Source organism: Pholis gunnellus, assembly GCF_910591455.1.
Source record: "Pholis gunnellus genome assembly, chromosome: 21".
Lineage (NCBI taxonomy): Eukaryota > Metazoa > Chordata > Actinopteri > Perciformes > Pholidae > Pholis > Pholis gunnellus.
The window spans coordinates 7,095,169-7,110,497 of record NC_136548.1 but is presented as its reverse complement, the minus strand read 5'-3'; the positions used below and the strand labels follow the sequence as shown (position 1 = coordinate 7,110,497).

Below are 15,329 nucleotides of genomic sequence, written 5' to 3'. Positions count from 1 at the left end.
GTGATGTTTTATGGAAGACATAAAATATGGTTAAATAATTTGGTATTTCATAAATGGTCCCCAACAGAAATGTAACCAAATAAAACTACATTCATATAGATTTGTTTGAAATAGATTAAGTGGGAATAAAATAATTAAATACTTATCAGCACTACTTGGAATTGTCTATTTTCTTTTTGCATTTGAAGGCAGCATCTATGTGTCTCTTGCATATACAGTCTATGGTCGCGTGCGGTGCAACAGTTTTGCCGCGATTAACGTAACAAACTGAGGAAAACAGACGCAGGTAAAAAAACTAAACTGAATAAAAAAGAAAACGTATTAGGTAGACCCGTAACTTTTCAATACTCCCACCGTGTTGTCAGTTAGAGCTGTGATAACAGTGAGAAAGACAAAATTAACGTGAGCCTTGTTTCACTATTAGCTGTTAGCTAACGTTAACATTAATGCTAATAACTTAATTACCAATGACAGAGCCGTGTATTCTTTTTTAATATAAGGTGTTAGGTAATGTTAGAAACTGGAAAATGCTTCAAAACATTTTATCCTGGTGGAATTAAACCACAACTGTTAACTCTGTTTTATTTGTTCTGCCTCTTCGGACAGAGTCTGTGAACGCACTAATTACTGCTTTAAGTTATGAATAAACAACATGGCTGCTCAGACCTACATCGCCATCTCTGAGCTCCACCCCAACTTCTCCCACCCGGTGAGTTGAGGTGATTTATTGTGATGTATGTGAGTGTTCCTGCTGCAGCCCTTAAAACAAAATCAATATCTAATAGCCAGGAACAATATTCTGCAACAGGATGTATTTTAACTGCGTTGAGCTGTAAAGATATCTGCACATATTGCCCTTCTGTAGACGGTGGCAGGCATCATCATTGGGAAAACTGATGTCAAAAGCTTTCCGGACAGAAAAAGTAAGTATATTTGTATATTAGGATGATGGTGTCAATAACACATCCTTTTTACAGCCTCAGTGTCTTGTACACCAGCCCCCTCTTCTGGAGAATAGATGAATACAAAAGAGTTCATAGACATCCTCTGAGCCCCCCTCCTCTTTTTCATTGTAATGCAACGTTAATTAAACCTATACATCTGAATTTCAGATATTGGTGTCGACAGATTCACTTTTGGCTTCACCATTAAGGACTCACCTGACTTCTTCATTAATGTGACGGCCTGGGGGAACGATGGATACGTCAACGGGCTCTCCAACAGCTTCAGCACCGGAGACTGTGGTGAGGAAGTCCCCCTCAAAGCCTTCAAAATCCTTGAAAATGTGTGGATGTGGCATATATATATATATACATTACTCATCAATATCAATATCAGTAGTACAAAATCAAGCTTTACTCTAAGTCGCAATAGAAACATATATTTTTTAAATGTTTAACGACTCAATGTTATTATTTTTCCAGTCATCGTTGAGAATCCTTTAGTTACCAACAAAGACCCAGAGAAAGGGGACAGATACTGTCCCACAACACCGAGGTAATTAACACTCTTTAATACATATACTGTAGAAGAATTAGTTGTGCTTTAAATAGCTGAAGGGTAGTGAGGTTAACACAATGCAATACTGTGTAAAATGTGATAGAACACAATGTAATGTCTGATGACCGTGTCAAAGCACTTCCTGGTTCAAAGGCCTGGGCCTGCTGTCTTCAGCCTCTACAGGCTGCTGGTGTCGGAGGCTCATTCCCAGGTGTTACTGTGTGCCGACACCGGCGCCCTCGACAGGCTGCTGCCACTGATCCACCTGCCAGCGAAGGACTCCCGAGATTTCTACTCTCTGGCAGACATCGTTGCCAACGGGCAGAAGCTGGATGGCACAATGATAAATATACTGGCTGCAGTGAAATCGGTAGGGCGCCTTCAGGCCATAGTCTGTCAGTGCTTAATGGTAATTTGAGAAGTTCGCCTTTGAGTACATTCGGGTATCAGTTATGTGCTGTATAAATAACAGGTATTGCTATTATTGTCAGTCACTTAAGATATTTAGAGCCTACAATCTAGCGTTAAATATTACAATTGCACAGATAATTAGGACCAACGTACCATAACGGCCCTAAAGACGTGCCTCAGTGTTCAGACAGGCCAGACGCTGCACGTAATGTTACTGCAGTTTTTACAAGGAGCATATTGTTATAGGAGCGTCAGATGATTCTGTTTACACTTTCAGATCGGAGAGCTGAAGCAGTTCACCACTTCAGACAGGCGCAAAGGGCAGAGGCTGGAAGTGAAGCTCTTTGATGACTCTGTCTCTGCCTTCCCTCTCGTCTGGTGCGTCATGCTGCTTTAAATCATTTGGAAAATGAATAAAGATGAATAACTTATGTGCGATATTCCATCCTACTGGCCCTTTGGATCACTGCTGTGTATCTTTGGGTTGCCACAAATGTCCCTTTGGTGTCATGAAACTTTAGATTAACCTGCTGAACTCCACGTGCGTTTGATTTTCACTGAGTAACTCCCTGACCTCTGTTTCACTCACAGCTGGGACAGAGAAGCCATTCAGCTCGTGCAAACGTTGATACCCAAGGAGACTGGTTGGTAACAGCTGCTGCACATTCTCAGCCACAAAAACAAATCTTTAGTTAACTTGTTGTTCCTGCCTGTCACGTCCCGTTAACGTACCGCACCGCAGAGAAACACGGCGGTGTACACCTGAGACGTGACTGTGTGTTTGCGTTTGAGATAGCTTACTGTTGTTTTAACTTCTGTTCTTCCTTCAAAGTGCTCTTCATAGCCGATGCAAAGATTGGCTTTGACAGCTTCCGCAACGGCATGACAGCAACCGTTAACTCCAAAACCATCATCACCGTCAATCCTGGTAAGATATCACAGCAACGCATGCAAAAGCATGAGATCTGATACATCTCTGTATGCGCAATTCATCAAAAACAAGGTTTTCAGCCATGGTGTAGAGTGTTGGGGGGGGGGGAGTATCATCTCACTGCTGTTCAAGCCGTTCATCATCTTCCCTCAGACACCAGAGAGGCCAGTCTGCTGTTCAGCTATGCTAAAGAAGTGTCTGAGTCTGGTGCTCTGGATCAAGATGAGAAGCCAGAGGACGTGCCTGGTGGGTCATAGTGAGGAATTCTACTCACTGGGTGGAAGTCTCGCTGCATCTTGAATGTTAAACTCGGCTCCTATTTTCTCTTATGTTTGACTTTTCTTTCTCTCTTTTAAATTGCCACTTAATTCTTCCTTTTATAAGAATTATCAGATGACGATGTGACGAGGCCTGTGTGAAAAGACTGCGGCGATGCAAATGTGGTGCTGCTTTTGTCTCTGCAGTGGACTCCATCACCGACGTGTACACAGTGAGCCAGCTGAAGCAGAAGGTCCAGGAGAACCCTGAAGCTTTCTTCGGCATCACGTACAGCTTCATCTCCAGGCTGGACCTCGACTCTTCTGTTTCAAAAGTCATCAGGACGCGGTGGTGAGTCCACACAAGCGCATAGAGTTCATAAATAGTTGCTGCTTTCATTGTACTCATGATGATAGCTGATAGACAGTTCCTTGATCAGTGTGTTTTCCTCATTGTCTCAGCTCCAGGTGTAAGTTTCAGGTGACTGAGGACACACAGAGCTGCACCAACCTGTTGTGTCCAGGGAGGGATCAGGCTCTTCTAGCTGCCACAGGCTTCGACCTGCTGGTGGACCTCACGGACCACACCGGCACCCTGCCCGCCTGCAGCCTCAGGAGCCCAGTGGCAGAACACACACTGGGCTGTACGGTCAGTACCAGTTCACAGGAGGAGGATTATTCAGCCTCAATCCTACACGTGGTAGCTCCTGTGTGTAGGGATTAAAGAAGAAGAGATGTTTGTGTTCCATCTGTTGTAGACCGAAGAGTTTACCCGTTTGACTGATGACGAGCGGACCGCGATGAAGTGGAAATTCCTTTTGGAGAGATGCAAAATATACGTGAAGGTATAGTGGCTTTTAAATGAATGTCGTGTGTGTGTTAGCTATAAAAGCAAATCATAAATTGAAAGGTTCTTATAATATGTTGTAGATAATCCCCTCCACCAAACTTAAGACTGGGACCAGGGGGGTGGTCCTGGGCTGCTCAGTGGCTGACCCAGGAGAGGTGAAGCAGCACATGTCCGCCCTGCTGCAGCGGCTGTGATCACAGCACACGTTGACAGAGCAGGAAAGCTCGTATGTTGTAATCAGCTGCTTTACCTGCTGTGTGCTACTGTTCTGACTGACATGTTAACAAGAGATATAGTCATTTTTACATGTGCAGGATTTGTGTTTTCTCTGTATTATGTATTTATTTATTGAACTTATTTAAATATATTTATGTTAAAGATTGTACTGTTGTCTGGACTTCTTTTTAAAACTGTTAAATAAACTAACTTATACGTTTATTATGTCAAGTGTCAAATGTATCAATCAACATTTCAATCACAATTCAATTTACTGTTTACATTTTTTGATTAAATGTTTTTGTTGTGACATTTACCCATGTACATTTTGACTAAATCCCTACTTTATTAGAGTACAGTCTTGTACTGTTTGCTAAACTCAATTTTACACCAGTAATTTCACCAAATCTAAATTAAAACACCATTAAAGCAGAATATTACAGTATCATTTGAAACTGCACAACTAACTACAATATATTCTGAATAGTTCGATGAGTAAGAAATTAATAATTGGTCATTTTAAACCTTTAGGTTCAGTTGTCCTGCTATGATAGAATAAGTCAGTAGGTGGCGGCAAAGTGCTGCTAATCAAAGCGGAACATTTGACAAATTGTTGTATGTTGCTACGGGACACTTTACGGGGACGTACAGGTTTTGTCGTCAACAACAACTCAAGGTAATCTAAACTTGTCAGCTTCATTCTTTAAAGTAGTCGTAATTGTCATACATAATATCCTACAGTGAAACATCTTTACAGTCACATTTTGTAGCTTTTGAAGTTGAAACGTGAGCTAACTGTCTGCATGGCCCTTGGATAGCTAACTGCTAACGTTAGCCCGCACGTTAACGTACAGGTTGACTCTCGTGTGTCAGAACACATTAAACCTGTTGAAAGACGACATTTAACGGTTTACAGACTGCAGCAGCTGACTGTCTCCTCTATCTCCACGCAGTGACTCGTTACATGCCTCGCGCTGAGCGGTGACAGCCAGCAGTCATTAGCATGAACGTGAACCAGGGCACGGTGGGCAGCGACCCGGTCATTCTGGCCACGGCCGGATACGACCACACTGTCCGGTTCTGGCAGGCCCACAGCGGGATCTGCACCAGGACCGTCCAGCACCAGGACTCCGTATCCTTACTCTGACTAACGAACAGTGTGCTCAGTACTGACGATGACATCACTCGAGTGTGTCCTGCTGCTTTCACAGTAGGAGAGACTTGTTTCAAGTTGACTAATTAAAGCCAAGCTGTAAAATATTATTAAAGAAAATATGCACAACAGTCCACTTCCTTAACATTTGCTCCCAGCAAGTGAACTCACTTGAGGTCACACCTGACAGGAGTATGATTGCAGCTGCAGGTCGGTTCAGAACGTCTCCCAGATGTTCTCCTCATCCTGGATTGCATACTTGAATTTCATAGCTGCCTCATTATCTTCCAGTCATTTTCCACTCTTGCTTCTCAGGTTATCAGCACATCCGCATGTACGACCTGAACTCCAACAATCCCAACCCGGTGATCAACTACGACGGCGTCAGCAAGAACATCACGTCTGTGGGCTTCCATGAAGATGGACGCTGGATGTACACGGGAGGAGAGGACTGCATGGCGCGCATATGGGACCTCAGGTAAGGAAGCGCTCGCTGTGCAGAAACGCGTTCACTCTGCGTGCAACGAACCTAACTCTGATCCTCCTGCCGCTCCTCCCCAGGTCGAGAAATCTGCAGTGTCAGAGGATATTCCAGGTCAATGCTCCGATCAACTGTGTATGCCTGCATCCCAACCAGGTGAGACATTGACTGGCGCTAATACTACTGTTTACTTTTTATTTTAGCTGTTTAAATGTGTTTGTTTGATTATAAGTCAATTAAAGTACGTGCTTCCTGCCCCAAAAATGTCGGTCAACACTCAGTGTTGTGTGTTTTTTTTCAGGCGGAGCTGATTGTTGGAGACCAGAGTGGAGTGATTCACATCTGGGATTTGAAGACTGACCACAACGAACAGCTGATCCCTGAGCCAGAGGTCTCGGTCAACTCGGTTCACATTGATGCAGATGCCAGTTACATGGCAGCGGTCAACAGCTCGGTCAGTTCCTCAAAACGTCTTTGAGAAGGGTGCTGCGCGTTCAATCATACTTGCGTATTAAAGCATCCTTTGTATTGTTTTTCTGAACCAGGGAAACTGTTACGTGTGGAACCTTGCTGGAGGCATCGGAGAAGAGGTGACTCAGCTCATCCCAAAGACTAAGATCCCCGCACACAAACGCTACTCCCTCCGCTGCAAGTTCAGCCCCGATTCCACGTGAGTGCCCTTCTCCTCTACACACTGTAAAGCTTTCTCTCCGATGATCGTTGCCGATGATACGGAGTTTTTTTGTGTTTTTTTGCCGTCGCCTCCAGCCTGTTGGCCACCTGCTCCGCTGACCAGACCTGTAAGATCTGGAGGACGTCCAATTTCTCCCTGATGACGGAGCTCAGCATCAAGAGTAACAATCCCGGAGAGACTTCCAGAGGCTGGATGTGGGACTGTGCTTTCTCTGGAGACTCCCAGTATATCGTCACTGGTCAGTACATGAGCCCTGGCACATTGGCTTATCATCATTGCAACGTCAATATACTTGCATCATAACCAATCTACAATGAGATCCAAAACTTAAGAATAAAGGAAGTGTTACTTGCAGCTAGACCTGAAAACAAGGATTCCACATTCATAAAGTGCTGCTATTTTGGAGTTAAGATTTTTTTTTGAACAGGACAGTTATGGGAAAATCTATGTTATAATTGATGTATAATCTTGAGTCAAAAAGTGATTTTCTTAGACATGACATTTACAACAAAAGCGTTCCCTTAAACTGCAGTAATGCAAGCCGAGCTTTTGGTGTTTTATGCATTAACTGCCCTTAAAGATGTCCATGAGAAAGACCAGACAAGCTACGTGAAAATGCCTTATCTATTTGTCATCAATTGAGTTTGTTGTTCTTCTTCAATACTGCCGTATATTTAGGCAAACATTAGGAGACTTTTAGAGCCGTTTAGAGAGAAGCAGGTAAAGGCTTGATGACTTCAGTGTAAGTACACCGCGGGGTGAATTTCGGGGTCTGACTCTTCTCTTCTTCCTTCCTGCAGCCTCCTCGGATAACCTGGCTCGCCTGTGGTGCGTGGAGACGGGGGAGATCAAGAGGGAATACAGCGGCCATCAGAAGGCCGTGGTGTGTCTGGCCTTCAATGACAGTGTGCTGGGCTGAGGAAGGAGGAGATGAAGAGATGTGCAGACAGTCTGTGCAGAAGTGGAACAAGGACATACAAACATTGTGCCTCAATTGGGAATTATAACAACCGTTCCCAGAAATGATCACCTTGAGAAAGTTGAGGCTTGTGTTTGAACATTACGATGACTCTCAGCTGTGTGTTCCTGGATATCTACAGTGCTCTTCCTTGCCACATGCATGTAAGTATTCAGCATAGCTGCAAAGGAAAACATGTAAATACATAAAGTCCACCTTAAAGGGCCAGGCACACCATTCTGAACCAAATGTAATCGGTTGTACGGGAAAACTTCTGAACCAACCGTGTAGAAATGGGTAAGTCTGATTAAAACATGTTAGCCTTAAACCCTGAACTTTATGTTTTTAACTTCGTCCCTCTGTGCACAAAAGGAAATCCTTTTCAACTCTTTGCTTTTAATCGTGCACCGTATTTATTGTGTCAAAAGGACCACGCGTTTCACGTCACCTTGGAGTTATTTCCCACATCCGATATGTATAATTCATTTGATACTCTTGATTTCAAAGTTAAGTTGTGCTACTCTTAATGACCACGTGGATTAGGAAGTGTCGAGAGAAACGATGTACAGGAAATTATTCTGCAGTAAAAAGACGTCGTTAAAAGAAGTGAGTTTTGTCTTTTTTTTCCCAGTTTAATGAAGAAGAAATGGCCACAAATAAACAGTCTTTTATTCAAGAGATCCAAAAAAAAAAATCTTATTGCGACTGGAACGGTTACACATAATTATGCTGCTGCAGTGGATTACAGGAAATACAATTAGAGGCATGTAAAAAAAAATCTCTTTAGTGTCCCACCAGAGAGGATATTATGCATGAAGAGAGTGACGATGGGGCTTTGGCGATAACCGCGACAGCCCGTCTCCATCTCTTCTTCTCTCGGAAAGGACGGAAGCGGACTGCTTCACTGGTTTGTTAGCGGCTGTATGGCACAAAGGAAACAGTCAAAGCTGGCTTTTGTTCTGTGTGGGGTTTTTTTCTGTTTTTTTCTTGTAGAGGGAGCTAAAAAGACAACTTTGTTTCCCTGAGAGGAAGAGAACACACAGTCACTCTGGCAGGTAGTAGAAGCACACCGACACGCAGATGTTGTTGGGAAAGCAGATGTCGATGCAGAAGTAGACCAGCCTCTGTTTCCCCAGGCCTGAAAACAAGACACAGACCATAAGACTATAAGAGCAAACGTAAGATACAGATCATCATAGTGGAGACAGTGCAGCATTTACTGTTGAATGGTTCAAAGGTAGCCATGAAGGATGGAATAGCCTGCCTCCCTAAATTAAGAATATCATCCTCTAATTCTGCAAACATTACCTGAACCCCACTTTCCTTGACAAATGTGTCACAACTTTATTATTACGAATAATTTTACAGCAATTTATGGTCTAAAAGCGGCTTGATTAAAGTGTGAAACCGCCACATGTAGACTGTTGAGTGAGCAGAAGTATAATGTCTTTTTTTTTTCCTCCTATCATTTACTGCAAAAGTAGAAAGGTCACAGCCGGACGTCATAGATTAGTTTTAGGTTTCAGGCTGACACGTTGCTTCTTTATGGCGTTGCCAGCTGGCTCATTTTAAAAGCTCCCTTCATACGGTGATATGATCATGCATACTGTACTAATATATAAGATAACATTTGACACTTTTATCCAAATGTCAGTATGCACCTAAATTAAAAAACATACCATCGTTGTGCCTCTCCTGTTTGTAGTCATTTAAAAGATAAGGTTGGCGTTAGTCTTTATTTATCTTATTGTCAGCACACTGTGATAGTGAGTCTCTAAATACTCTCTCAGCATGAAGCCCATTTGTTTCTACTAAATACAAAAATCTTTAAAAACAAGTCATAATATATATTTAAATATAAATATTATTATTACATTTGGGGACTGTAGTTTGTAGCAAACATCAGTTAAACAGGAGTTAAAGGGGCAATTTGTTTGGGACAATTGTCAGCGGCTCGTGAGTATTTACAGTACAGCAGCAGGTCAAAACAAACTACAGTGCCCGTGTTGATAGTAATGAAGGAACATGTCATCGAGTGCAAAGGGTGACATTGTGGAATCCCTGATGTGGCACAGAGACCCTTTTTTTTTTTTTTATAGCCAGGGTGGTGATCACCGCTCCCCCAAACCACGCTTTTTTTTTAACATGACTTTTGATTTGAAGTCTAAAGTACGACTTCTCACCCTCGACCCTCCTGGTCCAGTGGACGGAGCTGTCCTGACACAGAGCCTGGAGAGGCTCCTCCAGCGTGGACACGTCCACCTGACTGTCCGCCAGCACTCCCAGGAACTCCATCTGCCTCTGGGTCTCGTTCCCGGACAGCTGGAAGTGACTCTGCCGAGGACAGCATCGCAAAACAACTCAACGGAGAACATCCACAAACAGGCGAAGAGTTTTTGACGATTGCCGATAATAAGTATGAGAAGTCATATTCAACTTACAGTGACATGAATAAATTGGGGTCAAATCAAGGGAGATATGAAGAAGAGAACCAGGATTGAAACTCAAGCTGCTTTTAGCCTGATATCTTCATTGATGAGGTCGACACGGTTGCACATTTGCGCTCTTAATCGCCACAAAGGCTGCACCGCTTTCACCTGCAGTGAACCATTTAATGTGCCGTTGTGCTCGAGTGGGTCGCGTTAACAACCAGCTTTTCCCTTTTTGCTGCAAAAAGACCAAGAGGACCATTGTGCTGCGGAACAGAGGGGCGGGCCACATTTACTCTGCATCCATAAGAGGGGCCCTTTGCCCTCCCGTCATAGATTAAAGGACCAGAGTCTGAGCTGAGGAGCTGCATGAGATACGTGACACCATGAGATTGGGTCGCAAAAAACACTCAAGAGACTCAACTCGAGGTAGAAATGGTGCTATTGTGCAAAAAAAAAAAGATGATACGGTGGAGAGACAGAAGTCTCATCTCAGTTTACCTGCAAGGCTCCACATCATCACCTTCAACTTCTCATATCCTCAAATCACAATTAGGAATCAAGACAGTCCCACACAAATCATATCTGAAGGCAGAGCCACCAATGGACGCCAATATGAGAGATCCAGGTATGTGTCACACACAGGCCCTTCCCTTACCAACCAATGCACCGGGCTGTATTTTGAATCCAACAGAGGAGTCTTAAAAGGCTACAAAGCCCTCACACAGAGTGGCCATTGTGCCCGCTCCAGGGCTCAGGCTCGCTCCCGTATTAGCCTCCTGTAAGAAGATCCTGGGCACGCTGTGGGGGCCCTGGAGGGATCAGATGTGCCGAGGAATTCAGCGAGAGAGGGGGAGACTATGCGCCTCTTCATGCGGCCCCGTCTGCCTCACCCCTCTCTTTTGTAGCGGAGCGGCGAGGAAGCCATGCAGAACCTATGAAAGCCAGAGAGTCCTGGCTCCCTGAAGGGGGGGGGGGGGGGGGGGCTTCTGGGATTACATTTATGAGTCAAGGTCAGAAATGCCAGTTCACACATTAGCACCTGGCAGAGTTAAAAGGGCAAACTTTTCTTTTTCTTCAATTTGCCCCGGTGCGTTTTCATCTTGAGCTTTTGTGGTCTCGCATGTCCCGAACGCGACGAGGGAGAACCTATTATGTTACTGCTCGCTGCTTCGGTTCTCACGTGTTGACATGTCGTCGCCCCCCCCGTTACCTTGTGCGTGGACTCGTGGAGGAGGGAGTGCACGTTGTCATAGTCGGACTTCTCCATCTTTCGCAGGAAGCAGCTCTTCTGATCGACAGGCTTGTAGCATATCAAACCCTGCAACACAACAGCAGACAATGGCTTGTAGCATTACCGAAATATATATAAAACACACGTAACACATCTCATGCATATCACCTGGACGTACATGTTTGATATCGAACAGCACGGTGGACGTCTGGTTTGCAGGTGAGGTCACGGAAAAGGTAACCAGGTCGTTCTGCTGGTCCACAACGGCCGACTGGTTGATCAGAACTCCGGTCTGATCCGGGACCGTGATTCGGACCATCTGTAGAGACTACAAACAGCAGACCGATTAATGCAAGCAATGAATCAGACCTCGGGTCAGAGACTATGTGGCTCAATGTATAGATAATGGTGGCAGTCATATACCTCAGGGTGAGGCTGAGAAAGCCCCAGGTGGCCCGTCAAACCGAGCACAATGACGACCAGGAGCAGGGAGGCCGAGAGGCTGACCCAGAAGGCCTTGTGCGGGAAGTGGGACTGGGTGGACGCAGCAGAGCCCCCATCCTGCAGAGGTGTTTGCACACACAAGAGCCAGTGAGCAGCTATTTCACTAAACATCAAACAAGCAGGGTGGGAAACTGTCTGGCTGCTGATATTTTTTTTTAACATAGAGCAGTATGTGCAAGTCCCAACCTGTCATGCAACTATCACTTATGTGGCAAAACTTCATTTGCATATAAGCAAACAAACAAACAAACATGTCCTGCCTTCGTCCCTGCTGAAACGCATATATCTGTCCTCAGTCAGTAGCTGCTCTTTAGACCGAAAGCCGTCTGCTTACCGTGCACTGTGCTTCCTCCAAACGGTTTTCTGAATGCTTCCAACACCTCACCATCCTGTGTCCCGTGACGGCTCCTCACTCGGTCTGCTCCCTTCTCGTAGCTACCGGCATGGAGCTGTGGTCATCATGACTGAGAGGCAATACACCTGGCCAGCTTCTCTTTGTCCCTGTAGACCCCCCCCCCCCCCCCCCCCCCCCTTCTCCTCCTCCTCCTCCTGTGGTCTCACCGTCTCCCTCCCAAAACAGTCACCCACGACTCTGAAGTATGCCAAACTAAAATTTTCGAGGTCTTGTCTTCATGCAATTTCTTCCTTTTTTTTTGTCTAATGTGACTTATTATGCATCTCTAACGTTACCCATCTTTCCAATGTCCCCCCCCCCCCCACTCACTCAAACACACACTTAGACGAGAGGAATTGGCGGCCCTCCCCGGCCCAGACAATGGACAAAGAGGGGGAGACAGGAAAGCCTCTCTCTCATCAGCCGGGAGGTGATACGCGCTTCTGACTGTTTGCAGCATCCAGCCGATGACAGTCCCAAGGTGACTTTACGCACGGGCCTGAGAGGGGATGTTTGCCTTGTTCTCTTAAAACTCACAGCCACAGAGAGCAGACGCCGATTTAGTAAAGTATAGTTTTATTCTTATTATTGAGCATTAAGTTCAGTGATTCGGGGAGTCAAGGACAAGTCAGAGAAAACAGGAGGTAAAAGGAAGATTGGGGTACCTTTTTAAACATGTGTGCTATTCTATTAATCACTGTTCTAGCATCGCACCATACCGTGAATATACTGCAACTGTTTGCATTTTCTGCTGAGGTGTGAAAATACATTAAAAAAACAGAACGCTCAAGTCAGGCCAGTTCAGTGCCTTTTGGCCCCCCCATCTGTTATTTATAGACTCTAAAACAGCTGTAAACCTGGACACACACACACACACACACACATTACCAAACCGTGGACACATTTTGTGAGCTCATTTCCCTCCTTCAGTTTGACTCGTAGTTGCTTAAGGGGAGATTGCATCACAAGCTGGGTATTTAAAATATATCTACTTACTCCCTTTCCCCAAAAAGGAACATACACACATTGAGACAATACTGCAAATCCTTGTTCTGACGTTATTATTAATAAATCAATCGTTGATATCATGTTTAAATTAGCAGGTTTTTAATAGTGGTTTAGTTAAATAATGGAGTCTTTGTCTCGTCTGCCAGGCATCAGCTAGCTGCTCGGTTGTGACTTAGTTAAATAGATGTCTAATCATTTTAATGTAATGCAAAAATATTCCCTTTTTAAGAAGACAATGGGGTCTGGCATGTGACAGGCGAGCCAGATTCCTCCGGTTCAGAGCTGCTAAGCTATCACGTAGCTACTCTCTCCATTCCTGACGGCCACAGTTTCATCCCTGCAGAGCCGGAAGAAGGTCTGCGATGCTCTCCACGTAATAATCCGGCACCATGCCCTGCCTCTCCGCGCAGCCGCTCTTCTGGTGGGCCTCGGCGTCCGCCACCGTGCTGACCCCTGTGAGGGTGAGGAGGGTCTTCAGGCCGCAGTTGGAGCCCAGCATGATGTCCGTGTCCAGGCGGTCGCCCACCATCAGGCAGCGGCCGGGGTCCACGCCGAACTTGGAGGCCACGCAGTCGAACATGAAGCGGTTGGGCTTGCCCACCGTCTGGGCCTCCCGCTGGGCTGCCGTCTCCACGGCCTGCAGCAGGCAGCCGGTACCTGGGAGGGAGGGGGAGTGGAGGGCAAAAGGTGAGGAGACCTTTAACTCAATTCTCTTTCAGAAACCAGCTATTTCACTTCCTGTGTTATCAGTATGGCAGTATGTGCGAGCTGGCCCATTGGAAAGACTGACACACTGAATTGAATGGGACCGTAATTAACTTGATCAGTTACACCTGCGCTTACTGTGCCGATGACCTGTCAAAATGGCTGCTGTGAAAAGAGCCTTTTTAGACCGTTACACTCCAGTAAGAATGTGGGGCTTGAACTTTATTACAACTTAATATAGCATGAGTGATTTGATATTAGCAGCTATTAGGGCAACAAGTTCAACTTCATGATGCAAGCTTTAAAACTAGTTTGGCTTATGGTGAAAGACATTAGTTGTTTTATTCACTTCAACTAACAACTGACAAGTACAGTTGTCAGCATGGTTTTCTTGAGTCTGTGCAGGTTTGAGTGTAGGATTTCCTTAGTAATAAGCCTCAGCTTACAATTTCATGACCTGAAAAATCCAATAACGAGGCCTTATATTTCACCAAACTGACCTAATTTGAGTTGTGTAGCACAAAGTAGTGTAGACATCTCCACTAACTCCCGTCAGCCCCTTTAGTGTGTGTCTACAGTGCGCATCCCTACCTGGGACGGCCTTGCCCCCCTCCAGGGGCAGCCGGGTGTCCCTGTTGGTCCCCACAAACAGACAGCCCGGCTGGGTCAGGTACTGCATGGCTCTGTTCACTTTCATGTAGCTGAAGTGTTGATCGAAACCGACCACCACCGCCTTCACGTCGGGGTCCAGGGGCACGTTCGCCCAGTCGTTCGGCTTCCCGGAGACGTGGTCCGGTCCCACGCCGGTCTGCCGGATCCCCACCACCTCCAGCTCCTCTCTCATCGCGTCGCTTCCTATCAGGTACACTTTCCCCTCCAGCTCGCAGACGGTCTTCAGGTACATGGCGGAGCAGTACGCCGTCCCGAACACCTCCTCTTCGCTCGCTTTGAACCCCAACGTAGACATTTTGTCGACGTACATCTTCCTCGTCTTGGTGCTGTTGTTGGTCACGAAGAAGACCTTTTTCCCCTTTTCCTTGAGCAGGTTTATGACTTGAGGGGCTCCAGGGACGGCCTGGTCCCCCCGCCAGATGACCCCATCGCAGTCAAACAGGACGCTGTCCACCGAGTCCAGCACTTGTTTCACCAGCGCTCCGCTCAGCCGAGTACATTTAGACCCAGACATCAGTCTGTGAGTGCTGTCATAAAGTTAAGTACTACTGTATTTAGAGAAACAAGCGTTGCCGTTGTGACCGTTGGTTAAACAAGAGTAGTGTTGAAATTCACCGGAGAGGAAAACCTGACCTTCCACTGAGTGTTGCGTCAATTCTGCGGTTACTTCCGCACCGGCTTAAAGAGGCAGTACGTATTTATTATAGTTCTGTATTTAAACTATGGGAACTACACAGGTACACGTCCAGTCCCACCAGGCGAGGCGTATGTCACTAACTCCTACTCACAACCTGTAGTTGTCTTTCCAAAAAAACTATTTAAAAAATAACGAACTGTATGGGTGTTCAAAACATCACAGCTACTACTAAAAGCCAAGCACGCTGTTCTTTTAAGTCCTCTCCTGAGCATCAAACTACAACTCCCATGAGTCT

The 15,329-nt window shown here is 45.5% G+C and overlaps 4 protein-coding genes across 4 annotated transcripts; 2 read left to right on the top strand and 2 right to left on the bottom strand.

Annotated features, from left to right (window-relative positions):
• Positions 1–652: 652 nt before the first annotated feature.
• meiob (meiosis specific with OB-fold) lies at positions 653–4,143 on the top strand (the record flags this gene model as incomplete). The annotated part of the gene is made up of 13 exons (XM_079183129.1): positions 653–709; positions 866–923; positions 1,113–1,244; positions 1,425–1,497; positions 1,675–1,870; positions 2,189–2,289; positions 2,503–2,555; positions 2,744–2,839; positions 2,996–3,088; positions 3,307–3,451; positions 3,562–3,748; positions 3,858–3,944; positions 4,030–4,143. 13 exons carry the CDS (start codon positions 653–655, stop codon positions 4,141–4,143), a joined length of 1,392 nt encoding a protein of 463 aa, XP_079039255.1.
• Positions 4,144–4,798: 655 nt separating this feature from the next.
• mlst8 (MTOR associated protein, LST8 homolog) lies at positions 4,799–8,237 on the top strand. The gene is made up of 9 exons (XM_079182151.1): positions 4,799–4,841; positions 5,119–5,297; positions 5,477–5,528; positions 5,634–5,796; positions 5,880–5,955; positions 6,101–6,253; positions 6,345–6,469; positions 6,568–6,731; positions 7,294–8,237. Exons 2-9 carry the CDS (start codon positions 5,169–5,171, stop codon positions 7,410–7,412), a joined length of 981 nt encoding a protein of 326 aa, XP_079038277.1. The 5' UTR covers positions 4,799–4,841; positions 5,119–5,168; the 3' UTR covers positions 7,413–8,237.
• Positions 8,238–8,494: 257 nt separating this feature from the next.
• On the bottom strand, positions 8,495–12,006 carry bricd5 (BRICHOS domain containing 5; the record flags this gene model as incomplete). Its single annotated transcript, XM_079183351.1, has 6 exons — positions 8,495–8,589; positions 9,635–9,785; positions 11,094–11,201; positions 11,293–11,442; positions 11,538–11,675; positions 11,953–12,006. 6 exons carry the CDS (start codon positions 12,004–12,006, stop codon positions 8,495–8,497), a joined length of 696 nt encoding a protein of 231 aa, XP_079039477.1.
• A 594-nt stretch (positions 12,007–12,600) lies between these two features.
• Positions 12,601–15,039, bottom strand: pgp (phosphoglycolate phosphatase). The gene is made up of 2 exons (XM_079182252.1): positions 14,317–15,039; positions 12,601–13,677 (listed from the first exon to the last, which is right to left on the bottom strand). Exons 1-2 carry the CDS (start codon positions 14,909–14,911, stop codon positions 13,352–13,354), a joined length of 921 nt encoding a protein of 306 aa, XP_079038378.1. The 5' UTR covers positions 14,912–15,039; the 3' UTR covers positions 12,601–13,351.
• Positions 15,040–15,329: the final 290 nt, after the last annotated feature.

Excerpts from the sequence above, each read along its gene's own strand:
- mlst8 (XM_079182151.1), top strand. The coding sequence starts at position 5,169 with ATGAACGTGAACCAGGGCACGGTGGGCAGCGACCCGGTCATTCTGGCC. Across the intron at positions 5,298-5,476 it reads CCGTCCAGCACCAGGACTCC|CAAGTGAACTCACTTGAGGT; the intron begins GTATCCTTACTC and ends ATTTGCTCCCAG. Across the intron at positions 6,732-7,293 it reads CTCCCAGTATATCGTCACTG|CCTCCTCGGATAACCTGGCT; the intron begins GTCAGTACATGA and ends TCCTTCCTGCAG.
- pgp (XM_079182252.1), bottom strand. The coding sequence starts at position 14,911 with ATGTCTGGGTCTAAATGTACTCGGCTGAGCGGAGCGCTGGTGAAACAA. Across the intron at positions 13,678-14,316 it reads GGGGGGCAAGGCCGTCCCAG|GTACCGGCTGCCTGCTGCAG; the intron begins GTAGGGATGCGC and ends CCTCCCTCCCAG.